Genomic DNA, 17,708 nt, shown 5'->3' with positions numbered 1-17,708 from the left:
ATGTATACATATACATACATATATACCTATATATCTACACGTTTTTTAAATTTATATGTATTTATAATATAAATATTCTAAATAGATATATCTATAGACATCCATGTGAAATTAGAGATCTAAAATAAAAAATCCAATTTCACTCCTATACGTGTGTGTGTGTGTGTGTGTGTGTGTGTGTATGGCAGATCTATGGAGACTAGAAAGTAGATGTAGGTAGTGGCCTGGGAGGAGAGGGGAATGGAGAGCGACTGCTAATGGTACAAGATTTCTTCTGAGGGTGATGAAAATGTTCTAAACTTAAATCATGATGAACGTTGCAAACTCTCTGAATATACTAAAACCACTGAACCGTACAGTTTAAATGGTGAATTTCATGGTATGTGATTACACCTCAGTAAAGCTATTTAAAAAATACTAAAGTTTTTAAAAATGATCATCTTTAAAAAGCTACAGCAGAAACAGAGCCAACACTGAAAAAAGTAAATATGGCAGCAAGCTCCTTTTATTATATCTTTTCAAGATCCTCAATAGGCCCCAGGCATTACAAGAATTAGTCAAGCAACTGTCACAGCTGCAAGAGTAACCATGGTAAGATGAATCAAACATGGAAGGGAAATTCTTCTGAACCCAAAACACATTACACACACCACACCACACCACAGACAGACACAGACACAGACACAGACACACACACACACACACACACACACACACAATCAAAACAAGATGAGATCCAGGATCGATATATATGTGTCCAAGTGTTGTCACTCACGTCACCAGAGGTTCTCTTATTCTCATCGTTACTTAAAAAGATAAGCCCCAGAAAGGACAGGAACTTGAAGTATTTTGTGTGTGTTTTTTTTCCTCTCGTGACACATAAGATCTAGCACAGCTGGAGATTTCATAAATTTTAAAGGCAGTAACAAGCATTAAGGTGCCATGAATATTCCCTGAACTGATTATCCCCCTCTTCAATGGGAATAGGGAATTCATTCTACAAAAAAATCACTTACAGACAAACTAGGTAGCATTCACATCTTCCATAAAGTGAAGAACAGCTTGCTAGAACCACACCAATAACCTCCGCTCTGTGAGACATATAAATGAGTGAGCAAAGGTGAACCGAAGAAAAACAAAGCCAGAGATTGTCTGTCTACCTAGTATAACAACCAAATTATCTCAGTCATCTAAAATAAGAGCTCTATGACTTCAAATCACACATTTATTTAGTGCTTACCATGGTCACAAACGAGATGTGCTACTGGCAGAGGAATACCATTTAAAATATGGTAGACTCCTAGCCCTCAAGTAACATACAGTTTAGATGTGGTGATTTCACATATATATATATGAAATATATATATATTCTCTCTATGTATATGTACAATAAAATTGAAATTTTTATTTTTTTGGTAAACATGCAAATAAATGTTGTCATTTAACATAGTCATTCAAGAATGACTTGAACCTATTTATTCTAAAAAGGGGAAAAAAGAAAAAAAAGTCACTGATTAAAAGGTATTTTCCAACTCCACTTGTGGAACTGGCTTTAGAATAAAACAGGGAAAACTAGCAGATCATTTTATAGGCATACTTACACTGAACTGTGCCTGGCAAAAATAAGTGCTCTGTAAGTGTCGTGCCTGTGTGTGTGTGTGTGTGTGTGTGTGTGTGTGTGTGTAATTACTGGCCACTCTTTAAAATATTCAGAAAAATGTATCTCAGACCTTGAAAGCAACTTCTAAAAAAACCAACAATGTTCTGAGAATGAGATCACCACGGTGTGAGGGTAATGTGTAATTTTCCAAGGTATCTATTTTGAAGGCAAGCTTGAACACCTTACTTACTTAGATGTGTTAAGTTGTTACATTTGTTTGCTTTTACTGTCACACTTTATTTATATTAAAGATAACTAAATACAAAGTAATATAACTGCCAAATGATAATTATAGACTATAAACACTACAGAAATTCAAAAGAGAATATAAACATCATCACCCTCTGAAAGAGGACAGGAATCTTGAGGATTTAAAAGGGTACAGTACAACTCCTGACTATAAAAAGGTTGACGTTAAGTTTCACAAAGGGAGGTTGAGCTACACCCTGAAGGATACGGAGAATTCACGACGCTGGTAAGCAGCAAGAAGAGCATTCAAAATGGGAGGGAAATGAAGAGAATCTAAAGAGAGAATGGTGGACAAACCAGACAAGAAGTCAAACTGGAGCTAAGACAGCTTAAGCCCTGAGCTTTATTTTAACAGGCCACTGGTGGGATGAATCATCACCAAGTAAGAAAAAAGCAAAGCAACACTAAACTAAAGGAAAGCGTTCTCAAAAAAGGTCCTCTGTGCCACGTTGGTGTTTGTTCACACCCTTCAATCTGGTTGCCTGCTGGTTTCCATGGCTTGGATGTACCCATTTGGAAAAACAACCCCTCCTTTGACCATGCCAAAATCTCTATCTCTGACCTGAAATTAGACAAGAAACATACATAGTCCAGCCTCTTAGCTGATAAACTCATCCAAAAGAGAGACTATGTCTTTTTTTAACATACTGTGTTTCCCCGAAAATAAGACTGGGTTTTATATTAACGTTTGCTCCAAAAGACACAGTAGGGCTTATGTTCAGGGGATGTCATCCTGAAAAATCATGCTATTTTCCGGGTAGGTCTTATTTCCAGGGAAACATAGTAGTACCAATCAGCAGTGCCATATAAGTATTCCAGTAAGTAATGAACTATAAGTGAACAATGAAAAACACCTTAAGACTGTCCATAAACCCCCAGTGGGGCTAAAATTTAAAAGACTGGCAATACCCAGTGCTGGTCAAGATAGAGTGGGCCTGAAGCCCTTATACAGTGCTGGCGGGAGAGTAAGATGGTACAACCACTTTGGAAAACAGTTAAGCAGTTTCCAAAAAAGTTACACATACCCAATAACCCAGCAATTCCACATTATTTATCCAAGAGAAACCAGAGCACATGTCCACAAAAAGGCTTGTATTAATAAAAGTGTTCAGAGGTCATGCCACAAAGTGAATGTACTTAATACCACTGAACTGTACACCTAAAAATGGTTAAAATAATAAGTTTTAGGTTATGCATCTTTTACCACAATAAAAAAAAAATGTTCAGAGCAACTTTATTCATCATAGTTAAAAACTGGAAACAACACAAATTTCCATCAACCGTAGAATAGTGTGGAAGAGAGACTATCCCATGACATGACCACTGCCAGACCCACCAGCTATTATATATAGCTCATGGCCAGAACAGTCTGCTTCCCAACCCCACGGCCCCCAGAGCCATGTCTGATGGACCTCCCCTATGCACCCTGGTGTGCTCCTAAACGGATCACTGTCACCTCCCCCCCCAGGTCACCAACCCGTGCAGGCCAGCATTCCCCTTAGCTGGGGTGTGTGACGCCCAAGGTACCCCTTATGCATCCTGCCCTGTCCTACACAACCTCTTGGCACCCGCCACGTGACCCAGAGGATATCCGTGGTGTCTCGCTGCCACCCAAGATGAGCCTCACATGTAAGTTCCCTAAATAAACTCTTGATATAATAATGGAGTTGTCAGCCTCTTCCTACGGTCTCTAGCCCCAGGAAATTTCACATAGCAAACACATAAGCCAGTTGTGACACACTCGTACAGTAGACTACAGCACAGCACTACAAAAGAACAAACTACTGATCCCTGCAACAACATGGATTAATCTCAAAATTGTGTTGAGCACAAAAAAGTTGGAATCAAAAGATTCTATTTATACGAAGCTCAAGAGCAGGCAGGCAAAACTAATCTATGACTATAGAAGTCAAAACAGTGGTTATCTCGGGGGGATATGTATTTACTGGCAAGGAAGCATGAAGGCACTTTCCGAGGTGATGGACATGCTCTATATCTTGATCTGGGAGGTGGTTACAAAAGGTATAAACATAGTGGGGGAAATCATGAAGCCACGCCCTTAAGATTTGACCATGACTATGTCTCAATAAAAATGAAAGGAAGAAAAAAGAAAACCCAACAGGTGGAACACCCCATTCCACATGAAGCCCAACGTTTCCATTTTGTAGCCCTCACCAAATACTCTATTATCACAAAGAAAGGGCCCCTGGGGTACTGTGGGAGCTATCCTCATGGGGCAATATCCTCTGAAGTCTGACCAGAATAGTTTAAGAACACACAGTGGATCTACTGCCTTCTTGAGCCTTTTTTAATTCATTGGGTTTTTTTTTATTCTAAATATATTTTACTTCTATTAGAACCCAAATGAATCAGTTGACCTTTTTGTTAAGTTGGTAACACTATATAATAAATGTAAGTTCCCAATATAACAAAGAGGTACAATGGAATGAGGTATCCTGACTCTCTGACCATAGTTAATAAACCACATACAAAATCCTACACTTCTAAGATTCCCAAGGAAATTTTTAAAAAGTTTCCTTAATATACTTTCTAATTCTTCACAAGACCATGAGAGAAATAAATCATCCACTCAAATCTACATTCTGAAGTTTGAAAATAAAAGCAGGTATGGATACAACTATTCTAAACAGTAAATCAGCTAACAGACATCAACCTGTAATAATAACACTTTTCAGAATCTGTGATTATCTTTATTTATTTACCTGTTATCTGTCTCCCCTGCTAGAATGTAAGCTCCAAGAAGTCAGGGTCTTGCTGTTTTGTTAACAGCTCTATCCCCAGCACATAAAACCGTGCCTGGCACATAATAAGTATTAAATATTTTCCCATAAATGACTGGTTCATTTAATAGACCATCCAAAACCATGTAACTAGAAAACAAGATGAGTAGGGGCAGTTTCCAACCAACCAGCCCACGTCAATTGTTTCTCTACAGAAATTCAGCCTTAAAGGGTTTTCTTTTCTTTCTCCCCCTCTTGTTTGTGTCACTCCTTTCCCCAGCTATCTTTCCTTCCTCTACGATCAACATTCTAAGTCAACAAACTCACTTGTGTGACCAACTCACTGAGTATCCCTGGGTTAATCCCACAATGTCACTGTTTCTTCATCTTTAATGAAAAGACACTGGAGTAGATTCATACACTAGCAGACACCACGGTGCTTGGTGCTGAGAACAAAGAGAAGACAACGTCCCAGCCCTCCCAGAGCTGACAGTGAGGCAGACAGATGAGTATGTAACACTGAGATAAATTCCCTGACAGGGCATTCCGCATGCCATGAAAATATACACACAACACCTAATCCTTCCAAGAAGGTAGAGGTAGGAGGCTCACTTTCCAGAAGAAGCCTGTTCTGGAGGAGCCAAGACCAAGAGCAGTGGGATTTCAGAGAGAAGCAAGCAAAGGAAGTAGTTTGATGTATCTGGACAAGCTGTGGGTGAAGGGATGGTAGCAGGTAAGGATGTGAGTGAGGGGATGGTGGAAGATAAGGCTGGGGAGGTAAGCAGGGAAAGGTACCCTGATAATATTATCACGGTCTAGAAGGGAAGGGCCAGCTACAGGATTATTTTTGTAACAAAGAAGAAAATTAATGAAGACCTAAAAGAAGAGTTCCTATGACCTCTTCAACTTCTCATTCTATTGTTTGTTCCTAGGTGACCATTCTTGCCCAAGCTTCGTTTCTTCTTCTCTATCCCAAACTAGTATCTCCAGCAGCAGCCTCTCCTCTGAGATCTGGACCCATTTACCCAACCTTCTAAAACGTATCTCTTCTTTGAAACCTCAAAGATCCTCCAAACTCGTATCCCAAACTAAAGTCATGAACTCACCCCAGGACCCAGTCTTCTTCCTGTGCTTCCCATCTCTGCAATGGGAGCACCCCCCATCCCCTCGGACAAGTTGGCAACCTGGGCGGCGCCCTCAATGTCTCGTCTTGCGCCCCCTGCTTCTGTCTGGCACCACGTCCTGTCAGCCCTCTCTCCAAATTCCTCTCAGATCTATCCACGTCTCTCCTACTACACGACCACCATCATAGTTTGGGTTACTGCCACCTCCTGCCTAAACCACCACAACAGGTCACATCTTCTCCTGTTTCTATGTCCTCTCCTGATTCCCTTCCAATCTATTCTCAAACTGCAACCATAGTTTGTTTTCAATGCCGATCAGCCTGCCTCACTCTTTATGCGCCCACCCACCACCAGAAGCTGCATTGAGGCCCTGTCAACACTGCTGACCAGTAAGGACCTTGTTCCCCATGGCATGGGTGCTCAGTAAGTATCTGAGCCAAGGGACACAGAATTTTAGGAATTTGTAATGAGTCAGCACCGAATGGCACAGAGATGAACTAAGATGAGGGCTAAAAAGTGTCAAGTGAACTTGAACTAGGATATCCTTTGGTGACCTTGTCCAGAACAATTTCAATGGAGTTGTGGGAGCAGAAATCACATGACAGTGGCTAGAGAAGAGAATGGGCAGAAGGGAAGTAGAAACACATTGACCTTCTTCTTCTGATAACTCGGATGGCAAGGAACAGTGAGTGTCTAATAGCTAGAAGGCAACACAAGGTTTAGGGATGGGTTTGTTCTTGTTTTAAAGTTGGGAGAGACTTGTGCTTGAGCACATGATGAAGAGAAAGACCCAGGAGAGGAACAGAGGAAACTGGAAAGGAAACAGATCCCTGACAAGTCCCTCAGACCAGAAGGGTTGGGACTTGTGAGCACCAACAGAAGAGTTAGCCTTTCACTGAACCTAAGGGAAAGGAAAGAAGAATGGAGTTAGATTCAGAAGAGTTGGCAGGTGGGAAAGCCAGGATGTGGTGGTTCCTCCCTTTTCTCCTTAAAGGATGTATAAGAATTCCTTCAGCTCTTTCAGGCCCTCTCCCTCTCTCTCTTTGTTGGACAAGTACAGTGTGTATATATTCATAGATATATATACACATATATATGTATGTATAGTCTACATTTTTTATTGTTGTATATTACAGGACACCAAGAGCAACACTTGATGTCCAGTGTTAGTTCTGAAACTCTACTGCACTTCATCTCTTCCTACCAAGATGAGCCGTCTCTTATTGGTATAAACCCTCTAACAGAAAAAGGGCTCCCATCGTAGTCTTCAGAAGTTGGTGGTAATTGTTCCCAATTGTGAATTCAGCAGAGCAGTGCTAGAAAACTTTACATGGGTTTTATACCAAGAATGACTACTATTTTCCATCCCCTTTACCCTCTCTACTCAATAGAACTTAAAACCTGATACAGCTGCTATTACATATTCCTTTTAAAAAGCTACCAAATCACTCTCCTGGGTGATTTTAAGCATTGGCAAAGAGGTCATAGCTTTTCAGCAGGGAAATAAAACAAGGGTTCTCTGTGGGGTCAGCCAATAGTTTATCAGTTACTCATCAGAAAAACAATAGTTTGAAAGGACACACATAGTAAGAATGAGAGAAAATGGGTACAGGAAAAAACTGCTGACATTAAAATAAAATTTAAAATTAATCCCTTGTCACTTTAACAGTGCTGCCACATAATGGAAGATGTGTTTGTTTTCAAAGGGGGGAGAACGTCCAGAAATTTGCACTCATCACTCCCTCAACTGCTATCAGGAAGAAGCAGAGACACCGTCCAGCTGGATTTGAGGTAGTGTAAACAACTTTGCTAAATTGCTTGGCAGCGTGCATCTGCATCAAAACCATTACATTCTGGAATTCACTCTATTAAAATCAAATCATTAGCCCAGAAGAAGTAGCAGGCAACTATTTTCATGCAAAGCAGATATAAAATAAAAATCAAGAGCAATACATATGGATGATCCACTTTCATTCATAATTTTAGATGGCACATAAGGCGGACTATTGTTTGAGGTGGTTGTTGCTCTGTAACAGCCATCTCTATACAATGTAGAGTACTGTTTGAATCCTGGAACAATTTAAGCTTTCTCTGTGTATCTAAAAGTCCCCGGATTAACATCCAAAGAAACCTGGCACTGCAACAAAGTTGACTTGTAACAAGTCTCAGCCTTTAAGCAAATTGCTTATTAATGCGGAGCTAAAGTTGCTGTTCAGATTCTAATTAATAAGCTATGTATCTCCAGAAGGGTCCCCCACTTTACACTCCCCAGAACTGGGCAGAATTCTTCCAACACATAATTTTCCATTACAGCATGGATGGTGGAGGGCTTTAACAGGTGGTGAAAACCGTGAACAAAAAACACTGACTGAGAAAAGTTCAGACGCAAGTGTCACCAGTGCTATTTAATAAACAACTGAGCAGCAGGTGAGTACAAAGGAAGGCTGGGACACCCACATGTATTCCACAGCCAAGGTTCGTTCCCCAAGACTCTAAGATAAGCTGGCATCATAGGAAAATGACAACCTCTTACGACATGTCCACATCTTTAAAAGAGACCTCATAAACAAAGACACAACAGAAGATTTACAGGATAGTTTCAATTATATTGTGTTTCCCCGAAAATAAGACCTAGCCGGACAATCAGCTTTAATGCATCTTTTGGAGCAAAAATTAATACAAGACCCGGCGTAATATTATGTTATGTTATATTATCATATTATATAGACCTGGTCTTACAGTAAAATAAGACTGGGTCTCATATTAATTTTGGCTCCAAAAGACACATTAGAGCTGATTGTCCGGCTAGGTCTTATTTTCAGGGAAACACAATATAACGCTCAAAAAACAAAAATCCAGACAAAACTAAGCTACTTTGTTTAGAATTGCACACATAGGTAGTAAAGGTATTTTTAAAAAGCAAGTTATACTTGTGATGACCTCTTGGGGTTGGGAGGAATTGTGATTGGGAGAGAATCCTTGAAGGCGATTTACTATAATATTTCTTGACCTAGTGATGATTACAAAGATCGCTTAGTTTTTAACTATAAACTACACTTAAGTCTTGTGCACATTTATGTATATATGGTATAGTTCATAACAGAAACTGTTGAGAAAGGGACAGAGTGAGAGACAGAGAGAGTCAAACAAGACCAACCCCAAGACTGTATGCATTCCTTAGCTGAGTGTAAGCATTCCATAAATGTTGAAGAGAATGGCTGGTTCGGTGACAAAAGGACAGTAGTGAGTTCCTCTTGGAGGAAGGAAATATGTTTACTAAATATATTTCACTTTATGTTTACCGCCTTCTTTGCAAACAAATGGGTGAAATGTTACGAGTTCAAAAAGATCATATAAATAGCAACGAACGAAGGAGAACTTTAAGAATAGATTTTCTATTTTATTTAGGGTAAATAAACATTCTTCCAACAAGCAGTGATTCACATTGTTAGGATTAAAATGTATCCTGTATACAATGCCCTGAAATTCAAACAATCTACAGAATTCTTTTTTTAAAAAAGCAGAAAAGGCAAGCTAGCCAAGTAAACTGATGGAAATAATTCATTAGAACTTAGCAGAACATGCAATATTCAGGAAGGCTGTGGGGTGGGGAGTGCAAATGGAGAAAGTAAAATCATTTTCAAACTCTGCTTATAACATTAAGTGTCCATGGTTGAAGTGGAGGGTAGGAGGGCTGATATGAGGTCATTAAAAAATAAAAGAGGGAGAAAGACTATTTTGTAGGACAAATTGATTGATCTTGCCGAGCAAGACTAAAGAATCGTTCCAAAGAGCTCAACAGGCCATACATAGATACCACTAAATATAAACAGTAACTGAATAAATGTTAACACATATAGAGATAAAACAGACATAGCCAGAAACAATCCCTGCTAAGACTGGTTTTATATATTTGCGTACATGCAGAAGTGCTAGATCTGGATCTAATTTCTGTATGACAAAACCCAGTTTTCTGCAACAGGCTCACAATCGAGCAGAACCAAACTACACTGAGAGGTTTTGCATCTTCACAACGATGGGGAATTTCTTTTTATCTTACGGCATGTTTTAAAAACAAATCTTCACAGCAACAAATCTAAGCACCCTAGGAGCAGGAGGCCACGCAGACAATAGGGAAGGGAAGGAGGAAGGAAGAGAAATCTGCCTTCCCAAACAAAGCCATGTGTAGGCTCCAGGAGATAAACAGCCAAGTAAAATAATCCTTCCAGAAGAGGGTAGAGAAATAAGGGTGGGGAGCGAGGAGGAAAGAGGGGATAATCACACCTTCCCTTCATAAACTGTAATTAGAAGAAATACAAACTGGCCAGATCTCTCTCAGGAGATCTCTGGGGCTCACCTGGGCATGTTTTATTAATCAGGCTCCTCCCCGTCTCTCCCCCTCTCTCCCTCCCTCACTACCTCCCTCCCTCCTACAAACAAAAAGCTAAAGTAAAATGAATTTCCACAGCAAAATAGTTGCAGATGTTCTACCTCCGAATACACCCCTGGATCAAGAGCTGGTCACTTGATATGCAGAGCTGGGGACCAGAGGCGGGTACAGAATGGCTCTGCTCTGTGGCCTTTTCACCTTAATAGTACCCAATGCTCCTGAGCTTCCAGACGTCTCTGAGCTCATTAGACAAAGAACAATGAAACCAGGACTCCATTAAACTGCCAATGGTGAGACTGGCAGAAAACAAAAGAAATCCCTCACCCAGCCTTGTTCTCATATCCCTAGCACAGTCTCACTCAACTCCACAACTCTTGGGTGCATTTTCTGCTCAATTCCAGAAAATAAATGTAAATGTAGCCCATGATGCAACAAGTGATAATTATGTTCCAAAACAATGAGCAGCTCTAAAATCTGAGGAACTTAGGATACTCTTTTCTTAAGCTTTCAGACGATCATTCTATGCGATGTATCCTTACTTTCTACCAATATAAACCACACTATTAAATTAAAAGGGGAGAATTCTTCTACTAAATTACACACTAATGGCTCTTAACCCATAATTAAAGTATCACTAACAGCAGTTTAAAGCCACAGCCAACCATGAGCACATTTATTAGGACCTAAGTTTTCAGCACCAAGTAATTATGTAAATATAACTGTCAGCCATCTTGAGGAAAATCCATGGTCTAACCAGCTCCCTGCTCCCTTGGGGAAATACTCTTTGTAAACTGGCATTACATAGGGCTTCCTCCTCTGCATAAACAGAAAACACATAAAGCAACCTAAGTGCCAAAGCAGCCAGCACAGCTAATGCCAATGAGGCTGGTCCCCTATAGTTCTCATTACGGTCTTTCCCGAGCATCACAACTGCTTGGGAACCTAGACCAGCCCTGGCTTCAGAGCAATGAAGAGTCCAGGACAGGCTGGCCTGTGCATGGTAACCCCATCATCTGTTGTCCCTGTGCTGGGGGCAGTAAAGGTCCCTAACATCAACAAGCTAATAATTAACTAAAGGGGAAAAGACATACAATAATTTTGCAGAGGCAATATGGTATAGGAATCGTGGGCTAGTCAAACCCACCGCAATTCAGTTCTGTTATAAACTTTCTGAGTAAACTTGAAAAGACAATGTATCTCTCCGGACCTCAGTTTCCTTGGCAAAAACAAGGCCAATGTATTACATGATGTCTAAGGCCCTGTATAGCTCTGCAAATAATTAGATAATTAGAGAATACAAGACAGTGTATAATCAAGTGCTAAATTACACAGTAGCAGCTACAACTGCGACTGGAAAGATTTCACTGTTTTTGTTTTTTTTTTAATTAGCCACTTCCTGAGATCCAAACCAGGCACTGTGCCAGGGCTGAGAGATACAGCGGTGACCACGGCATGCCCTGCCCTCATGAGGCTTTCAATCTCCTAGTGGAGTAGTCTCAGGAGTTTGGGGGGGGGTGGTGTGAGGGGGAGCGAAGGCAGGCTGAGGTTGGCCTATAACCTTTTCACAGAGATGGAGGCAAAACTGGGATTTAAGTGGGTATAATGTGAACAGTCACTGGGGAGATGAATGATGAACTGGTTAATTGTTGAGGACTGGTAATAAACCATGAGGTTTTCACACAGACACATTCAAACAGACAGCAGTCACCAAGCAGGGAGTCCACAGTGAAGCTATGCAGAGTGAGATTTTAGGAAGACTTTGTATGCTGCAAGGTAACTGGCTTTAAAAGGCCCATCTGTGCATAAATTACTACTAGAGAGGTTGAAGAAAGATGGTGCAGATACGTGAATTATTCTGCGGAGTAAAGCTGTGTGTTATACGGCTAAGGAATACTCAACTAACCTAGAGAATAAGGACATCTTATTTTTAAAACTAAAAATTCGGAAAGTTAATTTGTCCCTTATTCTTTAGAGACATGAAACCTGCTTGTGCCCTAAGTGAAATCAAATGCTGCCTACCAACTGTACATTCCATTTTCCAAATAACTCCCTTGGAATGCTGGTGAGCTGATATGTTTCATAGGAATATTTTTAGTGTTGGATTTAAAGTAACAATAACTGTTGCAACTTTTCTTACACACACACACACGCACACACACACACACACACACACACACACACACACAAACAAACCCATCTAAGATTTATGCCCATCTTCAAAACACCCTTTTGAGTTCAGAGCAGATGTGTGCAGTGTTTACACTGAGAAAACCACTAGGACATAAACAACCCACTATAAACACCACTCAAATTTTGCTGTGCTTTTCTTCATTTCCTGTGTATTTATTTTGGTGTTAAAATAATGTTAACTTTCATAATAAGGAAAATAGCAGCAGATGTTTAAGCCAAACAGACTATAGCGTATCATCCCACATATCTACTCAACTTTCAAAATCAAAGTTTCTTCCTCCCAAATAAGGAGGCTAGAACAGAAGACTCCCATGTATTTTACATACTACACAAACAACAAATCAACCTGGAGAAGCTCTCCATAAGCCTTTCCTTACCATCACCGACTGGAGACATCAAAAATTAACGTGGTATCAATGTCCTAACAATCCTTGTATTCCTCTTAGGTTGATCATTACAGTTTGTTTTGAAAATATCGTATTACTCAATGATAATCAACAGAAATTGCCTTAAAAGTTTTTAATTTCTTGTTCACTGAAAAAGAAGTTTAAAAAATGAATTGCAATGAGTTCATTTCACAGGAAACAAGTCACTGGCTGCTTAGACCATTCTGAAGCATGCCTTTTAAACGGGTGACTTCAGAAGCAAGTTGATACTTAACAGCAGCAGATTCAAAGAAAGCAATTCACCAATATTCTCATTAGTGGAACAAGTAGGAGTAAAATAATTAATAAACCTTAAAAAAAAAACTTTCAAGTATGAAATTCTTATCCATCGAGTTAAAAAAAAACAAAAAACTAGCATGAATGAGATTTTTTTTTCCTTCAAGGGAAAAGGGTAAGTTTTCAACTGATTAGGCAACAGGCCTGAGATTTTTACATGAAAAATACAAGTGGGTCGGCTCACCTTCCCAAGTTTCTTCAATGTTTTCTTTTTCAAGAGAAATGTTCAGTTCACTATAGGAGAAAACATGGAAACTGCTCCTGCTGAATCAGAAAGGACATTTCTCCTCGATTTGTCTGTAGTTACAACAAAAAACACTCCCCCTGCCAAGCTGAATTCCCCGGGAGATGCCTCTCCGGCCACTCAAACCCAGGCCATTACCACTTTTTCAAATCGCACGTAGATAATGTTCCAACAGATTAAGAAATCACTTTTTTTCTTCTTACTACCAACAGAGATAGCTTGAAAGACTACAGGGCAGTAGGGAAACACCTCATGGTTTAGTAAGTGGTAATAAACAATAAGAATTCAGAGTTTTTGTTGTTGTTGTTTTTTTTCTTTTTTTTAATTTAGCTTTCTGGTTGGTGTGTTGTGCAATCACTTCCACAAGGGACCGAGCTAGTGTGCAAGGAACATCCTTCAATGTCAGAACTCTCTCGGAGCTATACAGGAAATGGGAAATCAGACAAAGAGGGAGTCTGTGCTCTGTGACATGCGTGCCCTTCCAGTCCCCCAAACTGAATAGAAAAATTCTTCATTGTTTGGGACAATCGCTCCCGAAAACAAAAACTCACTGTAACTTTCTGTTCCCCTCTACATGAAAATCCAAAGCGCTGTTGGAATACAACACAAATACTGTAGTAGATGGTATATGTTTAAAATAAATACCAATGCAAAACAACAACCAAAAAAACACCTGACACATTTAACTTTTACTTGGGTCCTAGAAGTTCTTGCTCCAAAGAAAACACCAACAGAAATCAAAAAGAATTACATTTTAAAGAGCTAAAGTTTGAACAGTATGTTGCTGGCATAAAGCAAACTTTTTAGTTTGTATTTCACCACTCTCCACCCCCAGCCTTCCACTGAAGGCTAAGATACAAACAACAAACTTTGTATTGAAAACAGTACATAATAACCGCTCGCCTTTCAAAGCACCCTGAAGTCCCCAGAAAGAGAACAAAATGCACAGAAGGCATTCAGAATCTTACAGGAAGAGTGGCCTTGACAAAAGCAATAGGATAGCAATTTCTAGAACAGAACCTCTACCTTCATAGCACAGAATGCCGATATTGTTGTTCATCTTGTCCAAGTACTGGTAGTTCAACAGGTCCATCTTCATAAATAGCATTTATTGGGCTAGCACAGAAAACCAGCTCTTTGCTTTCGCCCCAAAAAGAGTACGTTTCAAAAATCAATTATTGCTGAGTAGCTCCTGGCTCTTCTCTTAAACTTCACAAAGACGGAGGCCCGGCCTCAGATGATCACAACAAAGTATGTAAAAGTAAAAGTTTAAAAAAGAAGGGGGAAAAAAAAAAAAAAAAAGCACACACGCACACAAAAAAATGGAACTCGCACAAAACCAACCCTTCGAGGGTTTAGCTGTAGACGGTGTAAGTTTTGTATCCTCAATCGAGCATTTAGAAATCGTTTCAGAAGTCTTTGTAAGTCTTTCTTCGAAATGAAAAAGGAGTAAAAAAGAAAAGCACGAAGCACATTTCCTAGGACAAAGCCCCGCTGGCGTCCCTCGCAGCCCGCTGCAAGTTCACTGCGCTGACATGCTGGCTATGCGTGGTATGACTCGTATGTAAACGAGCTTCCTCTTCCCAGCGGGAGCGCGCGCCGAGCATGCGCGCTGCCGCCCCGCCTGAATCCCCAGGGCTCTGCAAATGTCAGGGATATTTTCTGCACAAGATCAGCCTCTAAATGTATTAAGTGTTTGAAAGAAAAAGAGGAGGTGGAGAGTCCGTACCGAGGGGCCGCCGTGGAGCTGCTCTTGACAGGAAGCAGCCCTGCCACTGCAAAACCGTCGGAGGAAAAAGAAAACCCAGGAAGTTTCTTTTTCAGGAGCTGAGTAAAAAAATGAAAAAAATCCATCATGGAAGCAAACTTCCATGGAATTTAACTCTGGTGTAACTTCACTTTGGGGTTTCAGAAACCCAAAGTAATTTGCTGTGATGCATATTATATACCACACATATTTTGTAAGGTTTCTTTTTTTCTTTTTTATACTTGTTTGATAATGTCCATTTATACACTTGATCTGTAGATTTAAAAATGTTGGTGTTAATGTCACATATAACTTCTCTCACAATTTTCAGAACTCACATGGACAGGGCAGGAACAGTACCAGCTTTTCACAGTAGAGGAAACCGAGGCTCAGATTAAATGACTGGCCCATGGCTCCCAAAATAGTTGGTCAAACTACTTTTAGAGTGTTTTTCCCCCCAATATTATAACCTTCTAAAAAAAAAAAAAAAGGGAGGGAGCGAAGGAGGGAAAGAAGGAAGGAGGGAACCAGGGGAGGGGACGAGGGAGAGGGAAAGAAAGATATTTAAGCAAATAAGACTGACATATCAAAAACTGAAAGCCTACTTGAAATGATGGGAGGTGGGATACAATTATTTTCACTTTGCACACACGAAAGCTGTTCCATCTGTATAGTAGAAGCTAGTAGTATGGTCCCATGATGCTCCTATTGGAAGGACTCAGGGCTTAAATTTTGCATCTCCAGTATCTATTAATAGCACAGCAAGTAGATGCCCAAAAGCTGTTTACTGAGTGAATCACTGAATATTCAGTCTTCAACACATGAAGAACACACTAGCAAAATGGGAGGAGGGGAGGGAGAACCGGGAGTTTTGATCTTTGCAGATTTGAAGCTAGGTTCTGGCACCATAAATAGACTAATAATTCACCATAGGAAGTATTACTATATTGACATTATTGTATGCTATTTGGAGATTCAGAAAATATCAATATCAAGGGATGTAGACCAAGACATGAAATTTTAATACTTTAAGATTTGAATATATAATTTCAAGGGGTTATATGTTAAAAATTCAGCAATAGTTGCATTTGGGATAATAGGCCCATTCATTGCAAGTTGTTCTAAGCAAATCTTATCTAGCAATTAATACAGCACTCAAATACTGTAGCCATCAATGCTGCAACAACAGTAGTCATTGGGATAGCAGCAGGTGGAGTATGCAACAACAACAAAAAATCAAGATTTCACCTTTATTCATAAGGATGTTTATTAATAATACTAGATTACATATTCTAGATACTGAATAAGCTATATTGAAAGATAGGTTATCGTCAATTATAATTGAAATACTTAATGGTATTTGGCAGGAAGGTTGGAAGAAAACTCCTATAGTATCTAGTATACACAAGATTATTGCATTTATAACAGTTTTACTATCTTTAAGTATCAGATTCAAATTCAACTGAGAGCTTTGAAGTACAATCACTGTGTTCTTTGATGTAAGTTCTCAATCAGAAAACATTAGGAGTCATTACCATAGCCCCTATGGGAGAGAGTTGCCTGCACATTGGAATCAGTGCACAGCTGTTAAAAAATCCTGATGCTAAGGTTGCATCCCAAACCAATCTGAGGATGTGGGATGTAGCATCAGCATCTTTTTTAGAGTCCCAAGTGATTCTAAGATGCAAAGTTAAGACCCTTTGCTTTCATCTGGAGCGAAATATTTACCTGCCTTCAGATACTTCATATTATACACTTATTTAAGGAATGTTTTCTTTCTTTTTAAAATATTGTGAACCAGATTTAAACACTACAGTTATAAAGATATGAGTAAAATATTTAATACTTCCCTTTCATGGCTCAGTATTACTTACAATGTGGTTCTCGGCCTCTGAGTGGCAATCATCTGAGTGGACACAGTCCCAGGAGTAAATCTCGACTTGTGTTTGGAATGATCTGGGATAAAATTCCAGCCCCCAGCCACGTCTTTCCTACTGATCTGGGATGCTAGTGTAGTGCTACTTGAGTGTGGTCCACAGAGGGGTTTAAGAACTGCTTGTCAGTATCCACAAGAGATAGATACAGAAATGGAGTGAACATTTCAAAACTGTTACAACAACTTGACAGAGTAATTTTGTCTCCTAAATCTTAGTTTAAAAAAACTAGGGTTGTAGTTTTTCATAGTTATACTTAGTGACTTTTGTTGCATTTTACAAAGTATCAATCAGCAACAAATTCTGGGGTGGGAGAAAGCTGGTCATCCACACACAGTCTGAGAAGCCCTGTGCTGGAGGATGGTGAGCAGTAAACACCTCTACAACCTGTGCCTGGTCCACCCCAGCTCCTTGTATCTTACACCTTATACTTCAAGTACACTGAACTACTTATATTACTCTTAAAAAACACATGATTTCATATTCTCTCTTTGTGAAAGACATTTCCAGCTTGTCTGCCCAGCAAATATCCATTCTTCCCTCGAGATTTGGTGTATGTCTCTCTTGTCTTGTGGGACCCCCATCCTTCGGTCTCTTTACCTCCTGCTCTGTGCTACCATTTTTCCACGCACACACTTCTATTCTAACCAAGTCTAGGCTTTAAAAGCAAGGGCTATGCCTTCATCACCTTTGCAAAGTCAGTCTCA

The 17,708-nt window shown here is 39.8% G+C and overlaps 1 protein-coding gene across 5 annotated transcripts in view; it reads right to left on the bottom strand.

Moving 5' to 3' along the window:
• The window catches only part of VGLL4 (vestigial like family member 4), a 143,894-nt gene that overhangs the window by 62,038 nt on the left and 64,148 nt on the right, over positions 1–17,708 (bottom strand). The window contains exon 1 of one of the 5 annotated variants that reach the window (XM_019732656.2): positions 14,347–15,084. The exons of the other annotated variants lie outside the window; for them this stretch is intronic. Coding sequence (XP_019588215.2) covers positions 14,347–14,428 — 82 coding nt within the window. The 5' untranslated portion in view covers positions 14,429–15,084. Of the gene's footprint in view, positions 1–14,346; positions 15,085–17,708 lie in introns of those variants that run through there. 5 annotated transcript variants of the gene reach the window in all.

This window comes from Rhinolophus sinicus, linkage group LG10 (assembly GCF_036562045.2).
Source record: "Rhinolophus sinicus isolate RSC01 linkage group LG10, ASM3656204v1, whole genome shotgun sequence".
NCBI classification, from domain to species: Eukaryota; Metazoa; Chordata; class Mammalia; order Chiroptera; family Rhinolophidae; genus Rhinolophus; species Rhinolophus sinicus.
Note: the sequence above shows the minus strand (reverse complement) of the source record. Positions and strands in the feature narration are given on the sequence as shown.